We start from the raw sequence: 27101 nt of genomic DNA on the forward strand, positions 1-27101 counted from the left end.
CCAAATTCCTGTTTTTTCACTGTTAGGCTCAAAATATAAATAGTGACCCTCGTAGTACACCCTGGACTGCATTTTGCAGAGTAACGAGGCTCTGGCATCTGGACCTACGGCCAGTATAATCTTCGTAGGACTGTGTGTATGTTGTACTATTTTTTGTCCTAATGTGTGCTGAGTGCCCCTTCACAGCATCAGCTTTTAATAGAAACCAGAATATTTTCATATTTTAGTTCCACGACATTAGAGTTATTTTAGTTATGATAAGGGGCTGGACCCCGTATCATGTGATGGGTGCAAAATAGCCTAAGTGCTGGCGAACTCAAAATTTTGCTGGCCCCCGTGGCAGACGCCAGGGGTCCTGGGTTCGAATGCTGGCCTGGTCGTGGATGTTTGTGAGTATCCATTCATCAATTTCATCATATCATCACTCATCCCCATCTTCGGAAATTAACCAAAAGTGGCACAAGAATCGAAGTAAAATAAAGCAAATCAATCAATCAAGGAACCAAAATTTTAATTTCAAATTCAAATTCAAACTTTATCAGTATTGGCCAAAATTTCGTATTGGTCCATTCCTACTTAAAATATAAATAATAATAATAATAATTGTATGCTGCTTCATAATAAGTAAATTCATGGTCTTGTGCAGCAAGTGTAGTGAAAATATTGCATACGTAAAATTCTGTATTTCCATGTTGCTCTTTTTGTTGTTGTCTGATTGGCAGATTATTAAAGGGCATAGATGCCAAATGCCACAACCTATGTTAATGAAGGCATTGGTCCTTAACCATAAAAGGACAGTTCTACATGCAGTGTTGGAAGATATTTATTGAGTTGTTGTTATTAATATTATTGAACTTTTCTACAAAGTTATTATTTTATCATCTTGTAGGTAGTGGTTCAAGAGGGTCATCGCCAAATTGGCATTGAGCTAAACGATGGCTTAATACAGTTTGGCACTGCCATAGATGATGGGGATTTTGTTCGAGCAATAACATATTTGGAGAGTATTGGCAATACCCCGGAAGCAGAAGCCATGTGGCGCACTCTGGCCAATATGTCGTTGGAGTTCAAGCAGCTACGAGTGGCAGAGAGGTGCTTTGGTGCTCTCGGGGACATTGCAAAGACGCATTACTTAAAAGAAACAATAGAAGTTGCAGAAGACTTTGCAATAAATTATGGTAATTTTGTAGAATGATTTTTCTATATTTTGTTTATTAACCCTAGGAAGCTAGCATGTCCTGTGCGAAATATTAAAGCTAACCATTCGTCTGTTGGCCTACTGATTTCTTCAGAGTTAAAATGCAGCCTAAATTTTGCAAAAACTTTTTTATTTACCACAAAAGTTAGTATTGACTTCCAAAATACATGAATAGCATGCCAGGAATGAAAAATTACATTTTTATAAGTCTTGTGCGCACTAAAAAGAACACTTTGACTGGTGTTCACCACACATAGCTTTGGATGCTCAGCATCCTCTTGCTTGAGGAACAGATTGCACAAATTTTCCATCCTTGTTGTTGAGCATCTGCATTAGTTTTTTGCATTTCCACATTTAGGATGATAGCATGTTACGGAAGTTTTGGTGTGAGTAGACACTAATGTTTCGTCTGCCAGAGGACCGCAAAATTAAAAACCGTTAAAAGCTGACTGAAGCAATGCCTGTAAAAGGGTACCAATACTTCCCTGCCAGTCTCTCCGATGCAAATGATGGTAGACAGGAGGGGGAGCAGAAGATTTTAGTGGAAGGGTGTGAAACAAGAAAACGGCCCCATCAGCATAGTCTGCCAGATGACACGTTAGGTTTCTAGGGTTAATACAGTGTAACCTTGATTTTTCAGTTTTTCAGCGAACAAAGGTTAAAGAAGTTAAAATGCAGGAAAATTGAAAAACTGGGAAAATTTTGCTCCATTCTCTCTCACCCACTCACTCATCAGTAAAGCCCGGATTTCTATGTAATTACATATTTTTTCCTTTATATGTACAAAATATATTGACGAATTACGTCAGTAGAGATGTCACAGTGAAGTTTTATATTACATATTTTTACATATTTTACTAAATCTTACATAGTCCTAACATATGAAATATTTTTTACATAAAACAGTCCTTAAGAGGAAAATCCAATGAACTTTTGGCTTACTAGTTAAAAAAGTATCTTCTCACTTCCCCTCCCCATTTCCAGGTCTAAAAAAAATATAGTAACTTAAAAGTGCGATTTGCCTTCGTTGTACGTACATAGCAGTTTGTTGATTCGCCGCATCGTAACAATTACATCAAGATTCGACAGTGTTTCAGTTTCCAGTTTGTAACATGGAGCGGCAAGCAACACACAGCGAACGAAGAGAACCAACAATGGAAGGCGGCAAGTACAATGCTGAGAGGCACTTACCTTTCATCCGTACATTGTTGTGATCGTTTTGATTTTTGCAGCCGGCGGCGACAAATCTTGAATGAAGTATTGTTAACTCAACCGTAGAATTTCGTATATATATTTCGTCGCCTTTTCATTTTAACCATTGGAGTTTTAAGAAGAGCTTGCCTCAGTATTTAAACAGTGTTTTAGCTGTAGAAAGCTGGAATGGCTCCGCCTACCTCCTCGTTATCTCAAAAGTTGCGATCTTGGATGGCAGTCGATGATGCATTTACTACGGATGGTAAAGTTATTTTTTGTCGAGTGTGCGATAAAAAAGTTGGGTGCACTACGAAGTCTCAATTAGACCAACATGTTCGCACTTCACTTCATGTGAAAAACAAACAGCTACGGAGTGAAAAGAAGCAAGTTTTACTAACCCAGATGCAAGAGGATTCTTCATTCAGTGTGTTTTACAAGGAAATGTGCGAAGCAATGATTGCAGCAAACATCCCTTGGTATAAAATTCAAGTACCGAAGTTCCGGGATTTTCTGGAAAAATATTGTGGCCGTAAACTTCCTGACGAGTCAACCCTTCGAAAGCGATATCTTCCACATTCCTACAAAGAAACTTTAGAATCAATTAGGGCAGAAGTAGGCAGTTCCTATGTGTGGATTTCCATCGACGAAACAACTGATGCTTTGGGACGGTATGTAAGTAATTTGGAACGCTAATTGCTGATTCTCCATCTACACCACATCTCATTGCATGCAAAGTTCTAGAGCGTACTAATCATTCCACCATAGCACGATTTGTGAATGACAGTCTTAAATTGTTGTATCCGGATGGCGTACAAGAAAAGAGAGTTCTTCTCATGTTCACAGACAGTGCGTCATACATGTTAAAAGCTGCTACGGCACTTAAAGTGTTTTATCCTAACTTGATCCACTTTACTTGCTTGGCACATGCTCTCCAACGCATTGCTGAGGAGGTGAGAGGCAATTTCCCGGAAGTCAACCAACTTATTTCTTCCACGAAAAAGGTGTTTCTGAAGGCACCACAACGTGTGCAAGTTTATAAGGAACAATTGCCAGATGTACCACTAACCTCCGGAACCTATTCTTATTAGATGGGGCACTTGGATCCGGGCAAGTAAGTTTTACAACGAACATTTTGAAGAAGTGAAATCTGTGCTTGACTCATTTTCAGCAGACTCAGCTGTATCGGTACGCACTGCTCAAAATCTCTTCAAGGACACCAAACTTGCTTGCGATATGGCATACATAAACAGCAATTTTGGTTGGATTGATACAAGCATAAAAAAACTTGAAACTGTTGGGCTTCCTCTCCTGGAAGCCATGGATATATATGAGGATGCAAGAAAGAAACTGTCTGCTGTTGGAGTAGATGTGGGAGAGAAAGCTCGAAGAAAATTTGACGCAGTGACTGAAAGAAACCCAGGTTACATCAGCTTATTTACAGTGAGCCGCATTCTCTATGGTGAAACAGTTAACCCTCCCAATGATATTTCTCCCGACCACATTCACCTCCTGAAGTACGCTCCGGTTACTTCTTGTGATGTGGAGAGAAGTTTCTCTGCGTACAAGAACATATTATCTGATCGGAACATTTGGAAATGTACCTGGTAACATATTGTAAGTTAAATAATTAAATACAGTGCCTGCCCCAAGATCAAAGGTAACCTGAATTTTTGTAAGTGCTTTTTGAGTGAAAAATTTGGGCAACGAAAATTTACTACTGAACATTTTGAATGGTACCTGGTGACATTGTATATTAAATATTGAATATATTCAAATTGTGGTTAATATTTTTGCTCTATAAGAACATAAAAAATACTTAATGTAAGCATTGTAATATTGTAACTTCAATTTTTGTAAGTCTTTTTGAAATAAACATATCCCTTTGTGAGCAAAAAATGTAACAAAAATAGGAAGTAACGTTTGGAATAAATATTTATAGTACATATTTCATTATGAATGTACATATTTTTTACATATTTCAGACATTTTTATTACATATTTATGTACATATTTTAGGGGTTGATATTACATAAAAATCCGGGCTTTACTCATCAGACAGTGAAAAGGTTTAATTTTTCGTGGCTGCATCTTCAGATATAGGTAAAAGATGATGGAAATGTAAGTAAGTGTTGAACCTGCAATGTTGCCAAGTCCAGAGTGAAGATACGGTTGGCACAGAAAATGTAGTTCTCTTGTCAGGCTTGTTGAAAATTGTGAGTGATATGTTGGGTGTGGTGCATATAGAGGGGGGGAGGTAATGTGGAGGGAAGGGGGAGAATTGAATTTTAATTTTGAATTGTTATTTTAAGACCACTTTATGAACAGATAGGCTCTTCCACCAGGTATCGAACCTGTGACTCCTTGATTACAAGTTGGCGATGTTACCACTATGCAGTTAGGGAGGCCTTGGTGGACGTTTGAGAATGGAGATGAGATTGGGTTTGGAAAGTCACTATGTGACCTTATTCATTGCATGGGGTGTAGTTTCACTTGTGGCTTATGTGTAGGCATGTAATCTCCCTTACAACTGATTGAAGTGCAACTTTTGTTTCACCAATCACCAATATGTCTTAAGGACACTAATAAAACTGCGTAGTTGAGCACATACCTTTTCGTTTTCTAGGTGGCAATGGTATGGATTGCCCAGAGGTCTATGCTAGATTGGCCATACTGGACAAGCAATTAAAAACAGCAGAAGCTATTTATCTGGACCAAAATCAGTTGGATAAGGCCCTACAAATGTACCAGAAGTTACATAAGTGGGATGAAGGTAAGTGGAAGTGGTTCTTAGTCATGGTATGGCTGCTTACAATAACAATAAATAGAAATGGGACAGATTAAACATTATGAGAATATGACAATACAATTTCCGAACACATGTGATTATTTTGTGTTGCTAAGTAATAGATACAGTTGAACCTGAGTTATACGCATGTCAAGACGAAGGGAAAATAATACATCTAAGTGAGAATTACTAACAAATCAGATTTAGATACCATGTCATATCATTAAATTCTGTTGTTGTATTTATTTTGAGGAATAAGATAAACATAATACCTGTTATTTCTGTCATAAAGGTACAAATTAACGAATCTAAAAGTTTGATTCTTAAGTTTTATGTGAATTAGTGTCCACTTCCTGCATAAATTTTACTTTCTGGTCAAGCGTGTAACTTTTCTTCTTGCTGTTCTCCATGGCCGACCAGTAGCTACTGAAAACATTCACTGAAGGAACCGCTGTTCTATTTTTATTATGGAACGCAGCAAACGTCAGCTATCGGCATCTTTTTAGTGTGTGTTCTTTCATATCGTTATTACGTAGAAACGAAAATGGTTCTCATGTTCTACACAACTGCTGCAAATCATCTTCCTCTGATTTCATGCCTCTCGCTGACAAAAAATATATACTTCTGTAGCATTGTACATACAAATCATCTGTATTTTATTAAAATTAGTTCGTACAACACCGAATTACCTATAAATGCATTACGTACAAATACAGTTTGATTAACATGTTTTTAAATTATATTTTGCCGGGACGTACAGTAATTTACGTATAAAACAGAATTACACAGAACTGAGTTATGTATAAAGCAGCCTCTTGCTTTCTTGGCCAATTTAGTATTCGTATCTACACATAAGGAAATGCAAAATCCCCTCCATTTAACACCCTTACCATATATCAGTAAATTGAAAGGGTATGAAGAAGCAGGAAATGTATAGATTTCAGTCTGCTCATTGATTATTGTTTGAACTAGTTGCGCCAGTGATAGTTGACCAATTTTGATATGTTTTGAGTTGCTGTTTTAAGTCCAGTTTATGCACAGTAAGGCTGATCGGGACTGGACCTACAGTTTTAAAGTGAGATCCGAACCACTTGTGCCTCCACCGGGTATCGAACCCTAGACCCCTTGATTACAAGGCAATGATGCTACCACTGCACCATGGGGGAGGCCCAATTTTTTTTGTGTATATCGTCTTTCCAATGCCAAAATCTCAAATGTGCTAAATCTTACCTTTGAGATGAAAGCATTTTAATATTCAATATCCCGGAAGAAACAAGTTTTATATTTGAATAAATGTTGTCATTGCTAATATACGAGGTTTGGCTAGAAAAAAACCAGACTGATGCTATGAAATTGTAGCGACAGCCACTGTGGTGTAGCGAAAGCCGCTGACTTTTGCTGCCACCTAACAGTGGGAGAAGGAACTCCTTCCGCCTTACCAGACGCGAGGTCTGGAAGTGACCCCTGGAAGCAGGGGTGAAAGACAGGGGACGAAAAAGAGCATAGAAAGACTCAAGGCATCGCGGAGACAACGACGGGAGCGGTCTCCTTCGGTATTACTCAGTGTTTGTAGTGTAGCTGTAGTGTTCATCTAGAATAAACAATAAGGTAAGACAACATCCTTTGATTTGGTGATTCTACCCCAAAATATCTTTTATTCGGCATTTTGTACAACAGGAACTTTATCTCCTTGAAATTACTCCCCTGCACGATCTGTACACTGCTCCATACGAATTTTCCATTGCTGGAAGCAGTGTTGCCAGTCATTTTCGGAGATCATGTTCATTACATCCGTCGCTTTTCTTTGCACAGCTTCTAAAAAAAAAAAAAAAGGTAAAGTGTTCCCCTGTAAAGTGTTCATGGCGTGTTGCACCACGCCATGAAGGCGTATAGGGGGTGTGGGGGTAACGCCCCACACTTTCTTGATCCGGTCGTGAGTGTGGGTGATGTGATCAGCATCACGCCCCTAACCGCCTTTACCCCCCAGGGTTTCCCCCGGGTACCCATGTTATTCGACGCTGGGTAGGCGCCGGGGCCGCTTCCACTGTTAGAAAAGTTCCCGGATTTGAATGCACAGCTTCTACTGTCTCAAATCTGGTTCCTTTTAGGGTGGACTTCACTCTGGGGAATAAAAAGAAGTCACAGGGAGCAAGGTCCGGCGAATACGGCAGATGTTCTAACACTGGGATTCCATATTTAACCAAAAATGTCTTCACTGACAGGGCCGTATGGACAGGAGCATTGTCTTGGTGCAGAATCCATGACTTCCGTTGCCACAAATCAGGTCGTCGTCTTCCTACTCGCTCACGAAGGGTTTTCAGCACATTAATGTAATGATGTTGGTTTACAGTTTGACCCTTCGGGTACCCAATGAACGTACACAATGCCTCGAATGTCGAAAAAGACAATCATCATGGCTTTGAATTTGGACTTGCTCATGCGAGCTTTCTTGTGACGTGGCGAACTCGGGGTCTTCCAATGCATTGATTGGCGCTTTGTGGCAGGGTCGTATGTGAAAAACCACGATTCATCACAGGTTATCACTCTCTCTAAGAATATATGGTCTGTTTCAATGTTCTTCAAAGTGTCCGTACAAATGTTCACTCGAGCTTCCTTCTGTTCCAATGTCAGGTTCCTTGGCACGAGTTTTGAACACACTTTACTCATGTTCAAATTCTCGTGTAAAATTTGTCGAACACTTTCTTTGTCTATTCCTGTGATTTCAGCAACTGCTCTAATGGTCAATCGACGATCTTTTCGAATCACATCACTCACTTTTTGAATGTTTGTTTCCGTTTTCGACGTGCATGGTCGTCCTAAACGTGGGTTGTCTTGGATCATTTCCTGTCCTTCTTTAAACCGTTTAAACCACTCAAACACTTGTGTGCGTGATAAACACTCATCCCCGTACACAGATTTTAACATGTCGTACGCTTCTGTTGCGGATTTCCCCAGTTTGTAAAGTTACTTCATATTGACACGCTGTTCCATTTTAATACTCAGCATTTTTCCGACGGAGCACAGACGCACGTTCCGCTTTGTCCAAGTGCCACAGCGAAACTGAGAGGCCTGCACCCAGGGCAATTAGTCATTCTGTAGGCAGGGTATGGTAGTATAGAATCATGCATTGCTCAACCTTCGCGCATTCGTTGTTTGCCAATAGCAACATCAATCCGGTTTCTTTCTAGCCAAACCTCGTATGTAACTACTTATGACTGTTTATTAGGCCATGTAAGTTTTCGTCCGAATATATCCAAACAAAGAAGAAGAAAATAGTTTGAAACTGCACTAGGTGAAAAAGTTAAAATTTGCATATTCGTGGTTTTGGCATTCAAACGACGATATGTGATTTTTACAGCCAAGATTCTTCTCTAAATGTCTATTTAGTTCCTGTAAACAGATTCGTAGACATTCAATACAAAGTTCCTGCATCTGTACAATGGAACCTCATTTTTAATTTTTACATGGGACTGAGGTGAAAAACTCAAAGTATTCAAGAATGCAAAGTCTGAAGTTTTCCCGTATGTTGATTTATTTGGACCGTGAAAATTGAATGTATGTATAAAATTTACCGATACCAATAAAGTACCGATATCGATAACCGATATTCTACCAATCCGATATAAAATTAGAAGTGGTACTTGAAGAACCTGAAATGTTCATTGATCTCCTTAATAAATGTATGTTTCGAGGTGATTGTAGTGCAATAGAAGTTGAATATTTAGACATTTACTTTTTTAGAAAGCAGGACATCAAGATTATTCATAAAAATTACAACAAAATTGCAGAATTGTGCACTAAATTATAATATATTTATCGATTTATCGGATTGGTAAAATAATTGGTAATTTTACCGATACACTGATATGCCTATGGTCCCATCCCTAAAAAATATATAAACTGGGAATGTAAAATTGCGGTTCCTATGTGTATTCTGTGGTGCTAAAACTGACTATTTTAACTAGGGTTGAACTGATACCCTCACCGATACTCTTATAGGTTCCCACTGATACCGATACCAATGCTTCAAAATTATAATAATTAAAAGTTGCTCAAAATATTGATATTAGTTTGTAATTATGCTGCTCTAATTATACGAGGGGGTATCAAAAAGTTTTGCCTGTTGAGGTATAATTGTTTGATAATGGAAAGATTGAAACAATGAACATACCTATAGTTTGCCTCTAGTGTCCTCTACTCAGAGCTACCGTTTCAGACAGTTGCCATCACGTTCGATGCAGTTGTGCCAGCATTTTATCCAGCCCTCAAAACCAGTTTGGAAAAATTCCACAGAACACTCGCTGCCCCACCGTTCAGAGCTGTTTTAAGTTCCTGTAGGTCATCGAATCTCATGCCACGAAGAACAGACTTAGTTCAGACTTAAGTAGTTAAGTTCAAAGTGGGAGAAACTGAAAGTGTGGACATGACAAGGAGTGGCAGGCCATCAACGTCGTTGACCGACGACAACCGCCACAGGGATGATGAGCTCATTCGAGAGGATAGATGCATGACCATCAATACAATTTCTGATGCAGTGCACATGTTCTATGGGTCAGCACATGGGATACCATAAAGTCTGAGCTAAGTCTATGCTTTGTGACATACGTTTCGATGGCCTACAGGAGGTTAAAACAGCTCTGAACAGTGGGGCAGGGAGTTTTCTGCGGAAATTTTCCAAACTGGTTTTGAGGGCTGGATAAAACGCCGGCACAAATGCATCGAACGTGATGGCAACTGTGTGTAAGGGTAACTCTGAGTAGAGGACACTACAGGCAAACTATATGTATGTTCATTGTTTCAATCTTTCCATTATTAAACAAATTATACCTCAACAGACTAAACTTTTTGATACCTCCTCGTATGTATCAATTTACCAAGAGTTTTGCTTAGAAACATTCAAGAATTACATCTTCAAAATCCAGTTTTTTTTAACACAAATTGGTGCAAAATTAGAAGAAAATTGGAATTTTGCGTGATTTCCAGTGTAATTAGACCCTGTGAAACTGTTGTATGACATTTTTGTAGATCCCGTGAAAGTGTAAAATCCCGGAGAATTATTGATCGGTATCTGTAAGTAAATTACAAACTATACTTCCCAATACCGAAACATCAGCATCTGGCTCAGCCCTAATTTTAACTGTTTAGTACCTATAACTGCCTAGAATCTTTAAAAGGAGGGAACACAGTATAAGGTATCAATAGAGGCACATATTTTTGGTAAATAAGAAAGCAAAATTTTGGTACAAAAACAGAGTCAATTTTGAGTTTAAAAGTGGTAAATGAAATAAGTTTTTGGTGTTTTAGCAGTGAAAAATTGGATCAAAAGCCATATATAAAATGAATAATAGTTTTTCTTGTATGTACGCATTGCTTGCATTGTAGAATTATTTTCCTGTAGTTTATGGTTATTACAAACATAAGAAATCAGTTTTTCATTGTGACGTTTCAGGAGAACACACCCTCCCTTCATTAGACATTTATTTTCATTTTGACTAAGGATATAGTTATAACAATGGTTAGCAATTTTTTAAACAAAAAGAATCCATTATATAATGGATGTTGTCAATGTTACATTGTTGTAATATTATATCAACATAACTGTGAAAGGAAGCAAGCAGTCTGTTTTATTTTTATTGCAGATAAAAAATGCTTGATCACATATTTTTTTATTTAAAATTATGAATCCCAAATATCATCAGGTAATTCAAATTCATCATTGTTTTCACAAAGTCTCTTGATGTTTTCTGTTACATTAAATTTTAAAGATGGTGGCTTACTCCATTTGTGAAAAAGAAAACTCCATACTGGATCTATGTTACCATTTTCATTATTTAATTTATTCCAGTGTTCTGCAATGAACGAAGCTTCCCAGACATTCAACTTTATGTTTCCCGTCAATCTTTTTAAAACCTTTCTCTTTTTAATCAAATGCTTCTCATCAATGGTGTGAGCTGACAAACCTGTTCTTGGGTTTAGATTTATAATGTCCAAATCGTGTTCATGCCATTTTCCTTGCTGTTTGTCCCACATAATCTTTTGAACATGAACAACTTATATTATATATTCCTGTGGTTTCCACATCTGGTAGAGTGTTTCTCATTTTGAATTCATTAAATGTACATTCCAAACTTCTTGGTGATCTCAAAACAATTTTGAAATTAAATCTTATAAAAAATTTTGCAATTTTATGTGAGAATCCCTTGTGGAATGGAATGCACACAAATTTCTTTTCAACAGATGAAATACAGACAAAGATGAAAAATCTGATGAAAAGAAATTTGTGTGCATTCCATTCCACAAGAGATTCTCGCATAAAATTGCCAAAATTAAGATTTAATTTCAAAATTGTTTTGAGATCACCAAGAAATTGGCTTATTACTGCACTTATTACACAAAATAAACATATTCCTTCTAATAGCACATTTATGTAGTTACCAGAATATAAAAAAGGTAAAGTGCTCCCCTGTGCTTAGCACTATGCCATGCAGGCGAATGGGGGGTGTGGGGGTAACGCCCTACAATTTCTTGATCCGGTCATGAGTGGGGGTGATGTGATCAGCATCATGCCCCTGACTGCCTGTACCCCCCAGGGTTTCCCCCAGGTACCCATGTCATTTGACGCTGGGTGGGCGCCGGGGCCGCTTCCAATGTTAGAAAAGTTACCAGAGTATTATGTTTATTCCTGTATAAAGGGATCCATTCTTGCTTCCCAAATATTTGCAGCAGAATTAATAAATTTCCCCCGTGAATTGCATAACTTACAGGATAATTCAAACTTCAGAAAGTGTCGTGTCTGTAAATAAACTCTAAATTTCACGTTTAAGAGTTTATTTTGCATTTTGCAGTTGATATCGCATTGTTTCGTCACAAAACAGGGTAGGAAAATGCACCTCACCTTTCAGAAACATGAAAAATTAACATTACAATGTGTTATTTCACATTTTGTGTTTTCGTCAAAAACTAAATATGCATGCCTCTATGTATCAAATATGAATTGTGTGTTTTTGTGCTGTCGTATTGGGCACTTAAATGTTACAATAACACCATCGAAGTACCAATTTTTTGTAATGTTCATGTACTGCAAATCAATTACTTCGCATCATTATTAAATTCGTGTGCCAACACTGTGGCCAAGCACATTTAGTGCTCAACTTTTGATCTCATCACTGAAGTTCTCAGGTTCAACTCCCAGCCAGCGCATGGGTTGCCTTTGTGAGTGTCCCTTCATCAACTACATCTGATGTGTATGTACGCAGAGGTTAATGTATGCACCCACCTAGGTACTTTATAATATAATGATTATTACGAGATTTTAAAGAAAGTAACGGTTAATACTAAACTTACAAAACCATTTCTAAGATTGCTCAACTTAGAATTTCATGACTTTCATATTTCTATGTGCGAATTACTCACAAGATATTACAATTTTACTTACTTTTTTTGCGAGTATGATACGTTTTCTTCAATAACGATGTTTTGAGAGATAACTTCTCTCTTCTTCAGGTTTTGATGTTATAAGCAATTCATAAAGTCATAGCTTCGTGAAAATGTTTCTTCAATAGTCAACAGGATCAAGGGTTAGGTGAAATGTAAGCGGGGAAAAAGTATAGGTTATTTTCGTGGGTTATCAGAAAAAATGGGAAAAATAGTAAAAGGATATGGAATTAAATGTGGAATGAGGGCCCCTAAAACTCTAGAAAAACATTTCACGAAATATAAAAAAGGAGATAAAGGAAGGAAGGAAGATGGAGATTTGAAGGGAGTGTATGGAATAATATGCGAATGTAATAAAGAGTACATCGGCCAAACGGGGAGAAACATGGACATAAGTTGGGGGGAACATGATAAAAACATAAGAGAAAAGGTTCCCAAAACTCGTTTGTCAGACCATATCCTCGAAGAAGGCCATGTAATTGTGGAGTGTAGAGTTTTAAGGGAGGAGAGTAAATTAGGAAGAAGGAACGTTTATGAAGGATCATATATTTGTAAAGAAAAAGAGAACAAATTAAATAGGGACGATGGGAATATACATGAAGTTTGGACAGGAATGTTTAAAAAATGGGATAAGAAAGAATATAAATGCCTTGGATTCCAGGTCACCCCAGAAATTTTGCACAAGGCTTCGAAAGAGGAAGATTTTGAACTGGATATGATGTAATCAAGAGGGGAGGGAGGGGAAATGATGAACAAAAGACAGCCGGTTCGACTGCTTCCACATTCGCAAGGGAAGCTCATTGCAGACAACTTGACTGAAATAGTGGACAGTTTTTAGAATTTTAAAGCTTTTTATAGTTTTTAAAAATTTATACAGGAGGACAAATAAGTTTGTATAATAGGTTTTAACTTAGGTAAACGACGGCTTTAAAGCACGTAAATTGTCAGTGTGTAATCGATCTTCCTATACTTTTTCCCCACTCACATTTCATAACCCTTGATCCTGTTGACTATGGAAGAAACATTTTGACGAAGCTATGACTTTATGAGTTGCTTATAACATCGAAACCTGAAGAAGAGAGAAGTTATCTCTCGAAACGTCATAATTGAAGAAAACGTATCATACTTGCAAAAAAAGTAAGTAAAATTGTAATTTATATTATTAGAATTTCATAATAAACAACTTTACAAACAATTGAATGTTGACTCAGATATTATGCACACTTAACAACATCTAATCATCACTCATCCCCATAATCCAGATTTTCAAGAAGTAGCAGAAGTGCAACATAAAATAACAAAAATACAATGCAACACAGTATTCATATTTTGGGAAGTGAGAGACGTGGTAGCAGATAGGAAAAAAGAGTTGGTTAACATTATTTGTATTCATGTGCAGATATTTTTAGAATCATTAAATCAAGAAGACTTAGGTGGATAGGACATGTGGCACGAATGGGAGAGGAAAGAAGAAAATTCTTGTTGGGAAACCTGATGGTAAGAGACCTGTAGGAAGGCTAAGACAAAGATGGAGGGATAATGTTGAGATGGACCTAAAGGAAATCTGTAAGGATGGAAAAGATTGGATTGATCTTGCCCAGGATAGGGACAGATGGAAGGTTTGTGTTGCTGCAGCCATAAACCTTCTGGTTTACGAAGGCGGAGAGTTAGTTAGCTAATAGAACATAACAAAAAAACAGTTTTGCAGATAAGTGAGTACTTCAAATCTTTATATCTACAACACAGTAAATTCCCACTTTTTTTGTAGCTTGTGATATGTTAAGTATCCTTTTAAGATCATTGGTCATGAAGTCTTATGGTTAAATTATATATTGTGGTAAGCTTGTCTGTTATTTGAACAGTGGAACCCTAATTTTATGTCCCCAGATTCTACATATTATACATTCTACTGTCATTTTTTCAAGAGAGTATAATGTCATAAAATATTCCCACATTTTAAGTTGGTGTTATCATTGTCCCCTAAAAAACGTAAAATCAAGGTTATTTATAAAATATCAAGTCAGCAAATAATTAACTTCTTTTCTTGCAGCTTTAATCCTAGCCCAGGCAAAGGGACATCCAGATGTAGAGCTTCTGAAAGAAAACTATATGAAATGGTTGACGGAGACTAAACAAGAAGAGAAAGCGGGGGAGTTGAAGGAGAAAGAAGGTGATCACCTTGCCGCTCTTAATTTGTATCTGAAAGCTGGATTACCCACTCGTGCCTCAAGGTAAACCATTGCCGAATCTCACTTGCTGTAAACTTGATGCACACGTTCTCACCTTAAGGATTTTTTTGTACATTTTATTAGAACTGGTCTATAAGTGAATATTTACAATTCTCACTGACCTGGGAATTCCAGAAAAGTTCTGGAAATCAACTTATGTGCAAAAGGCCAGGCTATATTAATGAATTTTAATAGGGACTTTTTGTTACCTGTATTATAATATTACGAGGATATCAAACCACTGTGACCTGATGCTAATCCAATGCTGATACTCCTACAGATCCTCACCAATATGATACTAATTTTTGAAAATTGAAACAATTTAAAGTCAAAATATTTAAAAATTTTGAAATTGATTTTCATTGGAACTCCCAGAGTTTTGCCTTAAAGTATTCACAATCACATTTTATAATATTATTTAATCCATTTCCCTCCACAGTGTTGTTGCCAAAATAATGAAAGTTATGCATTTTGCATAATTTCTAGGATATTTCAACCCTGTGAAACTGTTGTGCTGCATTGCAGACCCCACGAGATTAATTCTGAATTAACCTATACATCAGCACCAGTATTGGGTCATTCCAACTATTTACTCTATAAGTAACAATGTTCTAATCTGGTCGAAAACCATCCACCTAAGATGATTGATTTGGTTTATTTTACTGCACTTTTCTGCCACTTTTGGCTAATTACGAAGGTAGGAATGAGTGATGATATGACAAAAGGACACTCTCAAAGAACACCCATGCCGAAGCCAGGATTCGAACCCGGGACCCGAACCCGGGACCCCTGGCATCAAAGCATGATGTGCTAACCACTCTGCTATGGAGGCCTGCTGAACAACTACTTGAGTAGCTCATGACTAGAGGCACATATTTTTGGTAAATAGAAAAGCAAAATTTTGGTACAAAAACGGAGTCAAATTTTGGGTTCAAAAGCGGTAAATAAAATAAAATATCAGTGTTATAGCGGTGAAAAATTGTATGAAAAGTGGTATATAAAAAGACATTTTGCTTTTAAAATTGTGAATTTAATCCTAAATTTTATTTAAAAACTACACTTATTCCACAGAATTAACATTTCACTTCTAATAGCACATTTATGTAGTTATCAGAGTATTAAGTTTATTTCTGTGTAAAGGAGTTCATTTTTGCTTGTCCAATATTAACAGCAGAATTAATAAATTTTCCGGGAATTGCATAACTCTCAGGATAATTCAGACCTCAGAAGGTGTCGCGTCGGTGAATAAACCTTGAACTTCGTGTTTAAGAGTTAATTTCGCTTTTTGCAGTTCATTTCGCATTATTTCGTGACAAAACATGGTCACAAAATGCATCTCACACCTTTCAAAAACATGAAAAATTAACACTACAATGTGTTTTTTCAAATTTAGTTTTTTTGTCAAAAACGAAATATGCATGACACATATTGAAATTGAAAATCATCATCATCCTTTGCTGTTTCCTGCCTCTGGCTGGGTTGGCATAGAAGTCAAACCTCTCCATTTTTTCCTGGTCTTCCACCACTCCTTTCTTTCCACGATGTTCCAATCTTGTCCTCTTCTCCTAACACTCTCCGCTATCTGCTTTTTCCACCTACATCTTGGTCTCCCCCTTGGCCTTATTCCCACTCCTTGTGCATGGTAATCTCTTACTGGTAGTCTTTCTGCATCTATCCTCTTCATGTATCCGAACCACCTTATCTGTGCCTGATCTATCCTGTCCTGAAGCTTCACCACAAACATTGAAATTAATGTATAAAAAATGTTCCAATAAACTCAAATGAAGCCGTGATTGCATTACATTTCATAAAGTTATTTCCATGTGACCTATGTCTATTATGCTATTTTTTAGGAATGGGACCGATTAATCGGTACTCTATCGGTATCGGCCGATATAGGCATATTGGTGTATCAGTAAAATTACCGATTATTTTACCGATCCGATATATCGATAAATATCTGATAGTTTAGTGCAAAATTCTGCCATTTTTGTTGTAATTTTTATGGATAAATCTCCATGCCCTACTTTTTTAAAAAAGTAAATGTCTAAATATGCAATTTCTCTTCCACTGCAGTCACTTTGAAACACACATTTTTTAAGGAAGGTCAGTGAACCTTTCAGGTTCTTCCAGGACCATTTCGAATTTTATATCGTATCGGTTATCGGTATCGGTAAATTTTATATCAGTACTTTATCGGTATTGGCCAAAAATTTCATATCGTCCCATCCCTACTATTTTTTAAACTTTAGTTTAGGAGAGACTGACAAAAAAATCATTACTGATTCTGCAAACATTTACAATACTTTTCTCTAATGAACAAACAAAATGAAATGCATGTGATGTGGGTTGAAAACAATTCCTTGATCTGCTCTTTGTATTTACAGGTTAATACAAAGCACTCCACACATGCTAGACAATCAGGATCTTGTGGCCAAAGTTGCTTCTGCTCTGTTGAAAGGAGAATTCTATGAACAGGCAGGGGAGCTGTATGAAAAGGTAAACAGCACAGACCAGGCTCTGGAATGCTACAAGAAGGGCCAAGCGTACAACAGGGCCGTCGAGTTGGCAAGGATTTCGTTTCCTACAGGTAAAAGTTTTGTTTTTGTTTGAATTGCAATGATTCCATATGGCAAATTTACCACAACACCACAAGAAAGGTGGTGAAATCACTCACAGTAATTTAGTGGAACCACAATTTGACATTCCTGGATTTTACATTTTTCAGAACTGCATATTCACGCAGCAAGTAGTTAAATAAAAAAAAATCCTGATTTTTCATTTTAGTTTTTTCACCTTGCTCCCTGAAAAATGCAAAATCTAGGTTCCACTGTATATTTTTTATTCAGAACAGTAACAATAAGAAAGCCAAATTTTGCACTAAATTACATGTTATTTATAAAAATATTAGATCTGTAAAATTATCAGGAAGTTTACTGATAAATCCAATACACCTATTAGAAAGGTGATATTTCATGTCATGTGCCATCAACATAGTAATAAGTGTTAGACAAAGTGACAGCATGTATGTTTACTTTCTTGGTATTCCTAATTTTCAAATGTACTTTGGTTCTTCTTCAGGAATGGAAGACAAGTACAAGGCACAGTAAAAAGATTAAAACATGGTTACAAATGACTTAATGTATATTAAAGGGTGTAAAAAATTTGATCCCATGATCATGTTGGTGGAAAGGGCAATTGTTGTGGAATGATAACTGCTTCACCTATCAGATGGCATTTTCTTTTTCCTCTTATTGTTTTTTAGAAGCATCTGCACCTGACCCCACTTCAATGTTCTTTCCTTTCAGGTCCAAGATGTGTTTTTGTAATCCTGGCCAAAATTTTTGTATTGTGCCACCGTTGTCATTAACGATGCTTGTAGTTTTATTGATATATAAAGCTTCCTTTTTAATTATTTCTGTAAATGAGTTGGCATTGCTTAATCTTTTTAATCTCCCATACTTTAATGACATGTCTCAATTACATATGTAGCTAGTGCAGATTTTTTTACCATGCCGTGTACTTATCTCTCATCCATGAAGAAGGATTGAGGACTATTGTTACACCAGTACTGCTTAATATATCCAATCTCAGATCACAATATTAAATATAACTTTTACTTCATTAATGAGGAGCTGCAATGGTCTAGTTGGTAGAGCGCCTGACTGCCATGTGGGAGAGACTGGTTTGATTCCCAGAGTGAATGATCTAAGTTTGGATTTTTTCAGCCTTGTCCCTACATAAAGTAGCTCCGGGGTTCACCCAACCTCAAATAAATAGGTACCTGGTGGCAACTGTCGGTGGTAAAGGCAGCTGGAGCATGGTGCTGATCACATTATCTCCAAAATGACAGAGACCAAGAATGTGTGGGGTCATATCCTCACATCCCCTAAATGTTCCTTCATGGCATTGTGCTACATAGGGAACTTTAATTATAATGTCTAGTTTTGCCACCAATTTTGGCATTTACGTAATGAAAATTCTACATTTTGCACAGTTAAAGAGTGTAAAAACTTGATCCCATTATCATGTTGGTGAAGAGGTCAACTGTTTTTCATGCAACTTTGGTGGAACGGCAGCTGCTTCAAAAATTTGAAATCCATGAAAGGATCAGGAGGGAAATTACCCATATCATGATGGACACCGATAAATAGTTGATTTTACAGCTAATACCTTACTCAAAATTCTGTCTACTGTTTTCCGTAGATCTATAGGTGTTTTCAGTAGCTGAACTGTACTGCTAATGTTTTCTACTATTTTTGGTAGTCCTACTGTGTCTACTGTCTTAAGTAGCTGACTGTACTCTTAATGTTTCCAGTAACATAAATGCACATTAAATATTTTTTTATTGTGTTCAGTATTTTGCTATGTGAAAACAGAACTATTATCAGCAATGAAAAATTTATTATCTATACAATGACGAAAATAAATGTATGGTAAAGCCTGTGGAATTTGCAACTTAGGAATACTTTCACACAACAAAGAAAATCAAATATAGTGAACCCGTTTTTAAGTGTGTAGCTTCATTGTGGTAACACACCTGTATAAAATTGAAAACATACTGTTTTATTCATAAATTGACATGTTGATCTTCCTATATTCACACAAAAACAGCAAAAAATTAGTTTCAACAAAGCCTGACCATCAATGCTTGAAAAACCAAAACAAACAGACACTATTGAGTACGTTGATCAAAAGATTGCTCCTTTCTGCAATTGCATTACACAGATATAATAATAACCATGGAAATTCGATGCTGGAAGAAACAAAAACTGATGTGATCATGTATTCAAACTACTATCTGCGTTAAGGTTGAGTTATTTCTTAAGGAAGAGTTGTATTAACTCACCCCCATGCAGATATGTAATGAACTTGGAGCTGAACGACATTGGGAGTGTCACTATTCATCTTAGCAACCCCGAAAACTATGGATTCCACACTAATATCGGTTGTTTTCTCAACACAAACTCATATCAGCCTGAATGTTAGACAACCCGAGAAACACTATCGTTGTGCGGGATGCATACAGTCACGGCTGATTTGTGCGTAATTTAATATCTGTCATTTTCTATTATTTTTACATGTCACCACTTCCCACCCCCACCCCTATGCGTGCCAGGGGTGTCTTACCCTCACAGTATTTCTTTCCACATTGTAAGTGATATGTGTACCAAGTTTGGTTGAAATCGCTCCAGGGGTTCGAGAGTTATGGCGGAACAAACAAACAAACAAACACACACACACACACACACACACCTCTACCTCTACATATATATACATACATACATAAACATACATTTTTATATATTAGATAGATTAGATTGTAGCAAGTATTATGCATTGTTGGTCACATTGTTTTTTTTCAGTACAGTAGCACTACTGTACAAAACAGTAGACTTACAATTGAATTTCAGTGCATTTCATGGTACACAGTAGAAGGCATTTGAAAACAGTAGAATTTTGTAACGTCGTTCCTTGGCGTACTCATAATAATAATAATAAACGCGTGTACTGGGTGGGCTACCATATGCAGAGTGCAAATACCGTGATGATATTTCCGACGAGGAACAAACAATTACATTTATACTTTCAAAAGGGATTTTTGCTGACAAGAAAATATCATTAATTTTTCCCATAAGCAACCGAGCGAAAGGATAAACTTATTCACACAATCCCAACAAATCCACTGTTATGCATCCCTTGAACAAACTACATGTACTAATTGTACTGAAAGCAAAGAATTTAAGGTATAGTGAACCAAGCAATTTATTCATTGATGAATAACTAGAGGCACATATTTTTTGTAAATATAAAAGCAAAATTTCGGTACAAAAACAGAGTCGATTTCAGGTTCAAAAGCGGTAAATAAAATAAAATTTCGGTGTTATAGTTGTGAATAATCACATCAAAAGTGCTATATAAAATTATATTTTGGTTTTAAAATTGTGAATATAATCCTAAATTTGATTTAAAAACTGCACTTATTACACAAAATAAACTTACCCCTTCTAATAGCACATTTATGTAGTTATCAGAGTATTAAGTTTATTCCTGGGTAAAATGGTCCATTTTTGATTCTCAAATATTGACAGCAGAATTAATCAATTTTCCGTGAATTGCATAACTCACAGGATACTTCAGACTTCAGAAAGTGTCGCGTGTGTATATAAACGGTAAATTTCGTGTTTAAGAGTATATTTCGCATTTTGCAGTTCATTTCGCATTATTTTGTGACAAAACTGGGTAGCAAAATGCACCTCACACCGTTCAAAAACATGAAAAATGAACATTACAGCATGTTATTTCATATTTCGTGTTTTCGTCAAAAACGAAATTTGCATGAAATTGATTAATTCTGCTGTAAATATTTGAGAAGCAAAAATGGACCTCTTTACACAGGAATAAACTTAATACTCTGGTAACTACATAAATGTGCTATTAGAAGGGATAAGTTTATTTTGTGTAATAAGTGCAGTTTTTGAATCAAATTTAGGATTATATTCACAATTTTAAAACCAAAATGTAATTTTATAGCCTATAGCACTTTTGATTTGATTATTCACTGCTATAACACCGACATTTTATTTTATTTACCGCTTTTGAACCCAAAATCAACTCTGTTTTTGTACCGAAATTTTGCTTTTTTATTTACCAAAAATATGTGCCTGTAACGATTTAATTGAACCTGCAATGATCATGATTATGCACGTGCTTAATTTAAGTCAAAATTCTGTGAGTTTCAATGTAGCACCAATATTTCACAAATTACGTTCAATATAACAAGGTTCACGTATCGTAGCACAAATGAATAAATGTGGCACGCACTTTCAATAGTAACCTTTCTTTCGGTTGGTGCACAGTACACTTTATTCATCACAATAGCACACATTTACATACCTTATCAAATCCATTGTGCAGATTTTTTTATAACCGAAGCACACACTTCAGTATTCACATTAAATCCAGACATAGAACAATCTTATGGTCCGTCGTATTTCACTTGTCTTAGTTCGAAGTTGAAATATCGTATTTCGGCATGGCAACTAATGTACGTTTGAAAATTCTTACAAGTGCCGAACAAAATCCATTTCTATCAAGAGCACAAATAACGATTCGCCAATTTAGTTACTTCCTTGTTAATGTACATAATATGCAGCAAAAATTATAACAATATATAGTATGAATTCAAGGCAATATAAGTTTTATGCAAGTTAAAATTCACAAACTTCATCGTAAAATGACAACGCAGAATGCACTTGAATCACAGACTAAACACATTGCGATCGACAAATAAAAATTGCACGATGTTTGAGAATGGACAAACGGTGCGTTTCTTATACAGAAAGAAATATAAAAGTGTATGTTATGCAGAGCGATGTTGAAGAAGAACTGCTGCGCAACTTTCAACACAATGATAGGTCTGAATACGATCACAGCACCATCTATCAGGAGATTTCAGAAAACAAAAACAAAATTAACCTCGAGTGAATATTCTGGTGGGAATTTTTACCTGAGGGAAAAATTGAATTACGTGTATCGTGATGACGTAAATAGCGAAATTTTAGCTATGTTTGTCATCACGTTACAATTTGTGTACTGTAAACAGTAGAAATTTCCAGCAGGGTAGTTACACGTGTATCTAAAATATCATGTAATTATTGTTACAGAGGTTGTGGTTCTGGAGGAGGAGTGGGGAGATGAATTGGCCAGCAATAAGCAACTGGACGCAGCCATCAATCACTACATTGAGGCAGGTAAAACAATCAAAGCATTGGAAGCTGCAATGAACGCTCGACAATGGAAGAAGGCTGTACAAATAATTCAGGTAATGTTAGAAAAACTAATTTCTACTTCACTCGATTTGTTATAAATAGGGTTTGGAAGTTAATGACCTAAGAAATCTCAAGAAATGACCTATACATAGTGACGTGAAGTTTTCGTTTTAACGATAACACTGAAAAGTTGAGGAAAGCAAAGTAAAGTGTTTAAAAAGTATTTGCGTAGGTTAAGGAGGCAAGTGTTAGGTGTTTTGGAATCGCGAAATAACGTGAATTATGCCAATTTTCAGAATAACACCGAATTTTACACTTTAACTTGAAAAATGTCATGAAATATGCAATATAAACTGGGGATAACACTTCTTCTGTTCAAAAAGAAGTACCCGGAACACTATTCTGTCATTTGTAGTATAGCTGGTGATAGTTCGATTCAAGAGATATTATCACACTTCATTTATTGCAGTTTCGCGCAGACATCTCTGACGGTGTCTAACCTGAAATAGAATTCGCCCCTGGAGGGGGAGGGGGATCTTCCCAGAAAGGAAATTTTGTAGGTACGGGAAAATTTTCAGGGAGAATCACCTGTTGATTTTGGAGGGAGGAGTGAGGCACGTATGTGTGTGTACACAACCAGTATTTTTGAGGTCGCAGAGGGATTTGTTTGGCATTATTATGGAAATGTGATGTGTATGATAGGGAGACAAATTTATGGTAAATAAAAACTGAGGAGAGCGGTAAATAAAATGTTAGATCAGCGGTGGAAAAAAAACAGACTAATCTTTTCGCTGCTACAGCTAGCAAGTTTAATGAAACTGGAAGTTAAGTAGGCATTCGGGGGAAGAAATGAATGCAGCTTGACAGGGAGCGAAGTTTTCGAACTGAGATTATGTGCATGGGAAATCCCAATTTGCAGCGTCTTCCTGATGTGATCGAAGATAAAACGTTCTTCAGCTGCAAGTGGTAGGAAACTTTAGGCAAACGTTTCGTTACAAATCGACAGTTTGCGCGCCCAATTCCGATTGCCGGTTTTTGCATGTTTTCTACTTAATTTGATAGTATTTCACGGTTATTTCGCGAAAAAGCATTCATTTCGTGGAAGAGCACACATTTCGCATTACTTTGTGAATAAAACTCATGCAGCATTCGGAGTGTAGTTACGTCCAGAATGTTCAAAATTGCATATTTTTTTCACATTTCACGATTTCGCACATCGCGAAAATTTAATATCCCTAATGATAGTGTTCAAAGATTTGGGTGTTTTATCATTCAATAAACATTTCATATTTAGTGGCTGATGAGATGAAATAGTTTCCCAAATGGAAGAAATTTGGTCATTTCTCACAAAGGTAAGCCATTTTTTTTTGTCATTAAAACTAAAATTTGTAACACTGTTGAGCCTTGTTTCCATGTTAATAAAACATTAAAATTTATTGTGAATCTTCGTCTGAAGAAGATCCTGTTAGAGGGTGGAAACGTTACGTGTTTAGTGTATATTTTTTTATATACAATAAATTTTGCCTTGATGAGCATTTTAATGTTTTATTAAAATTCGTCTCAATTTTCAAAAACTAAATCAACGTGAAAACCTTAAGCATAGAAGGAACAGTAAAAATGCATGTAAGAATAACACCAGTTTTAAATTTATAACACCAAATTTTACCCTAAACTGTGAAAAATAACACCGAATTGCAGTAGAAAATAACATCGAAATTTAGGGGAAAATAAAATGAAAACTTCATGTTCCTACCTACAGAATGACCTTAATATTATTAAAATACAGGGTGGTGCAGAAGTCAGTTTACTCATAAACAAATTCAAGTTTATACACAAGTATACATACAAAATACAAGTAGATACACAAAATTGCAGTTTCAGTGGTTTTCTTCAAAGTGTCTTCCATTGTTTGCAATACATTTTGTTCAACGATCCAACAGAATTGCAAATATGATGCAGTAAACTTGTATCATTGTTGATGACATAAAACACATTGATAATTGAGTCTTTCAATGCATCCAAATCTGCTGGTGATGATGAGTGTATCATATCCTTAACAATTCCCCACAAAGCCAAAATTGCATGGCGTCAAATCACAACAGTTTCACAACACAATCGCAGTTTTCAACACGTCACAGACCAGAACTTGCTTGCAAACAACAAACAACCACACTACAACAAGCCGGAGACTCAACTGTCGACAAAAGAAGAACAACACGACAATGTTACCAACTGTATACCTCAAAGATATTACTTAGCACAAGAAGCACATACACTATCGTAATACTATTATCAATGTGCTTTTTGGGTAAACTGACTTTTGTGCCACTCTGTATAACTTTAAGATTTTTAAAAAAATGTAGGGATGGGACCGATTAATCGGTACTCTATCGGTATCGGCCGATATAGGCATATCGGTTTATCGGTAAAATTACCGATTATTTTACCGATCCGATATATCGATAAATATCTTATAATTTAGTGCAAAATTCTAACATTTTGTTGTAATTTTTATGGATAATCTCCATGCCCTTCTTTCTAAAAAGGTAAATGTCTAAATATTCAACTTCTTTTGCACTGCAATCACCTTGAAACACGCATTTATTAAGGAGATCAATGATCATTTCAGGTTCTTCAAGGACCATTTCTAATTTTATATCGGATCGGTAGAATATCGGTATCGGTAAATTTTATATCGGTACTTTATCGGTATCGGCCAAAATTTCATATCGGCCCATCCCTAAAAAAATGAACTAAAATTTAGTTTAGTTGTGCTCTTAAATTCGTAAATTACAAGGGAGTAGTTGAATAATTTGATAAAACCCATTGTTTGATGGTTTAAACTACCAAATCAAAAAGAAAAAAGGCAATTAAGTGCTAATCTTTATTTTCACATAAAGTTTACATAAAATACACCAAAGGTATTTTTCTGAATAAGTTATTCACCTTCTTTTAGAGTGCATCTTGGTGAGCATCTGAAAATACAGTTGTGTTTTGCGTGGATCAATTGTTTATGTTGAAACTAATTTTACTTTAAATTCAAAGATTAAAGCGACAATAGTTGCCAGCATGAGAACCTCAAAGGAGGCTTCACCCAAAGTATTTTAAGTTTGCTGAAGGAAAAATTAATTATTTAATCCATTGTCAAAGATTTCAGTTAATAATCTTGTGTTTTTGCATTGACTATATTTTTGATTAATGGCATGTAAGTTATACTAGAAATTGCATGTAAAATCACAAAATAACAGGCAAGGTGGAAAAAGAAACTTCAAAGATGATCAAAAATGGCAAAAAATTCTGAAAAATAACCTAAAGGCCGAAAAAGGCCAGAAAATGCCCAAAAAACCTGCAAAATCAAACAATGTTTTCGGGTTCTAACTGAAGGGAAACAAACTACTATAAGGTTTAATATTGTCTTAAGAGCCCAGAAGTAAATATTATTTTTCATCATCTTCTTGGCCCTAGTTGTGAATTTGGTTAATCATCACTGTTAACTCGTTTATCTAAATTAAGGCTAAACATCACATCTTTAGCTGAGCCTATTTGATCTAGAACTGATATCAATGCCGATACTGATACTGGGGCCGTCACCTTGTAATCAAGGGGTCCCGGGTTCAATACCTGGTGGAGGCACAAGTGGTTCGGATCCCACTTTAAACTGTAGGCCCAGTCCCGATTAGCCTTACTGTGCATAAAGCTGACTTAAAACACCAAATCAATCAATCAATCACTTATACTGATACTGATGCTCTTATTGATTCCCACTGAACAAATTAGAAGAAAGGATAAATAAATACATTTTGTTGTTTTACATTTCTCGCAGTGCATGTATTTTTACTTTACAGGTGATTGAGGATGCAAGTTCCGTTTCTGCATACTACCAGAAGCTAGGCCAGCATTTTGCATCTGTTCAAGATTACCAGATGGCGGAAAGGTTCTTCATTGAAGGTGGAATGCATAAGGAGGCGATTGATATGTATAATCAAGCTGGTGAGTTATGGTACTACCAGTTTGACTGATGTTCTTTACTTTTTTTCCATTTTTATTTTGTGTCACTCTTCTACATTTTCAGTTAATCGTAACTATGAGGATAGGATAAACACTGACATATCCATGTCTTACCCAGGATTCGAATCTGGAATCTTTTGTAGCATGTTAAGTCTGTCTGTCTGTTTGTCTTTCCATCTCTACCTACTAGTTTTCTTCACTTACGTGAAATTTAGAAGATTTCGTACTTCCGCGTTGCACAAATTAATGGTTCAATCCTATTAATTTCGAAGATCCACTGTCTTCATTCACAAAAGGGTACGGCGTTTGAAGCGCGCTTTTGTGAATGAAGACAGTGGATCTTCGAAATTAATAGGATTGAACCATTAATTTGTGCAACGCGGAAGTACGAAATCTTCTAAATTATCTAAAAATCTTCAATTTCACGTAAGTAATTTTAAACCGCGTTTACCGCAACCACCATGAATAGTTTTCTTCAGTCA

General features: G+C 36.3%; 1 protein-coding gene across 3 annotated transcripts in view; it reads left to right on the plus strand.

The window, feature by feature from the left end:
- Positions 1-27101, plus strand: part of Oseg2 (intraflagellar transport protein Oseg2) — a 151905-nt gene that overhangs the window by 58660 nt on the left and 66144 nt on the right. For all 3 annotated transcript variants that reach the window (XM_083143793.1, XM_083143795.1, XM_083143794.1), the window contains exons 13-18: positions 890-1178; positions 5016-5162; positions 14662-14842; positions 17227-17429; positions 22507-22664; positions 26457-26601. In XM_083143793.1, coding sequence (XP_082999919.1) covers positions 890-1178; positions 5016-5162; positions 14662-14842; positions 17227-17429; positions 22507-22664; positions 26457-26601 — 1123 coding nt within the window. The remainder of the gene's footprint in view (positions 1-889; positions 1179-5015; positions 5163-14661; positions 14843-17226; positions 17430-22506; positions 22665-26456; positions 26602-27101) is intronic.

The sequence above is a fragment of the Lepisma saccharinum genome, chromosome 22 (assembly GCF_977018435.1).
Source record: "Lepisma saccharinum chromosome 22, izLepSacc3.1, whole genome shotgun sequence".
In the NCBI taxonomy this organism is placed as follows: Eukaryota; Metazoa; Arthropoda; class Insecta; order Zygentoma; family Lepismatidae; genus Lepisma; species Lepisma saccharinum.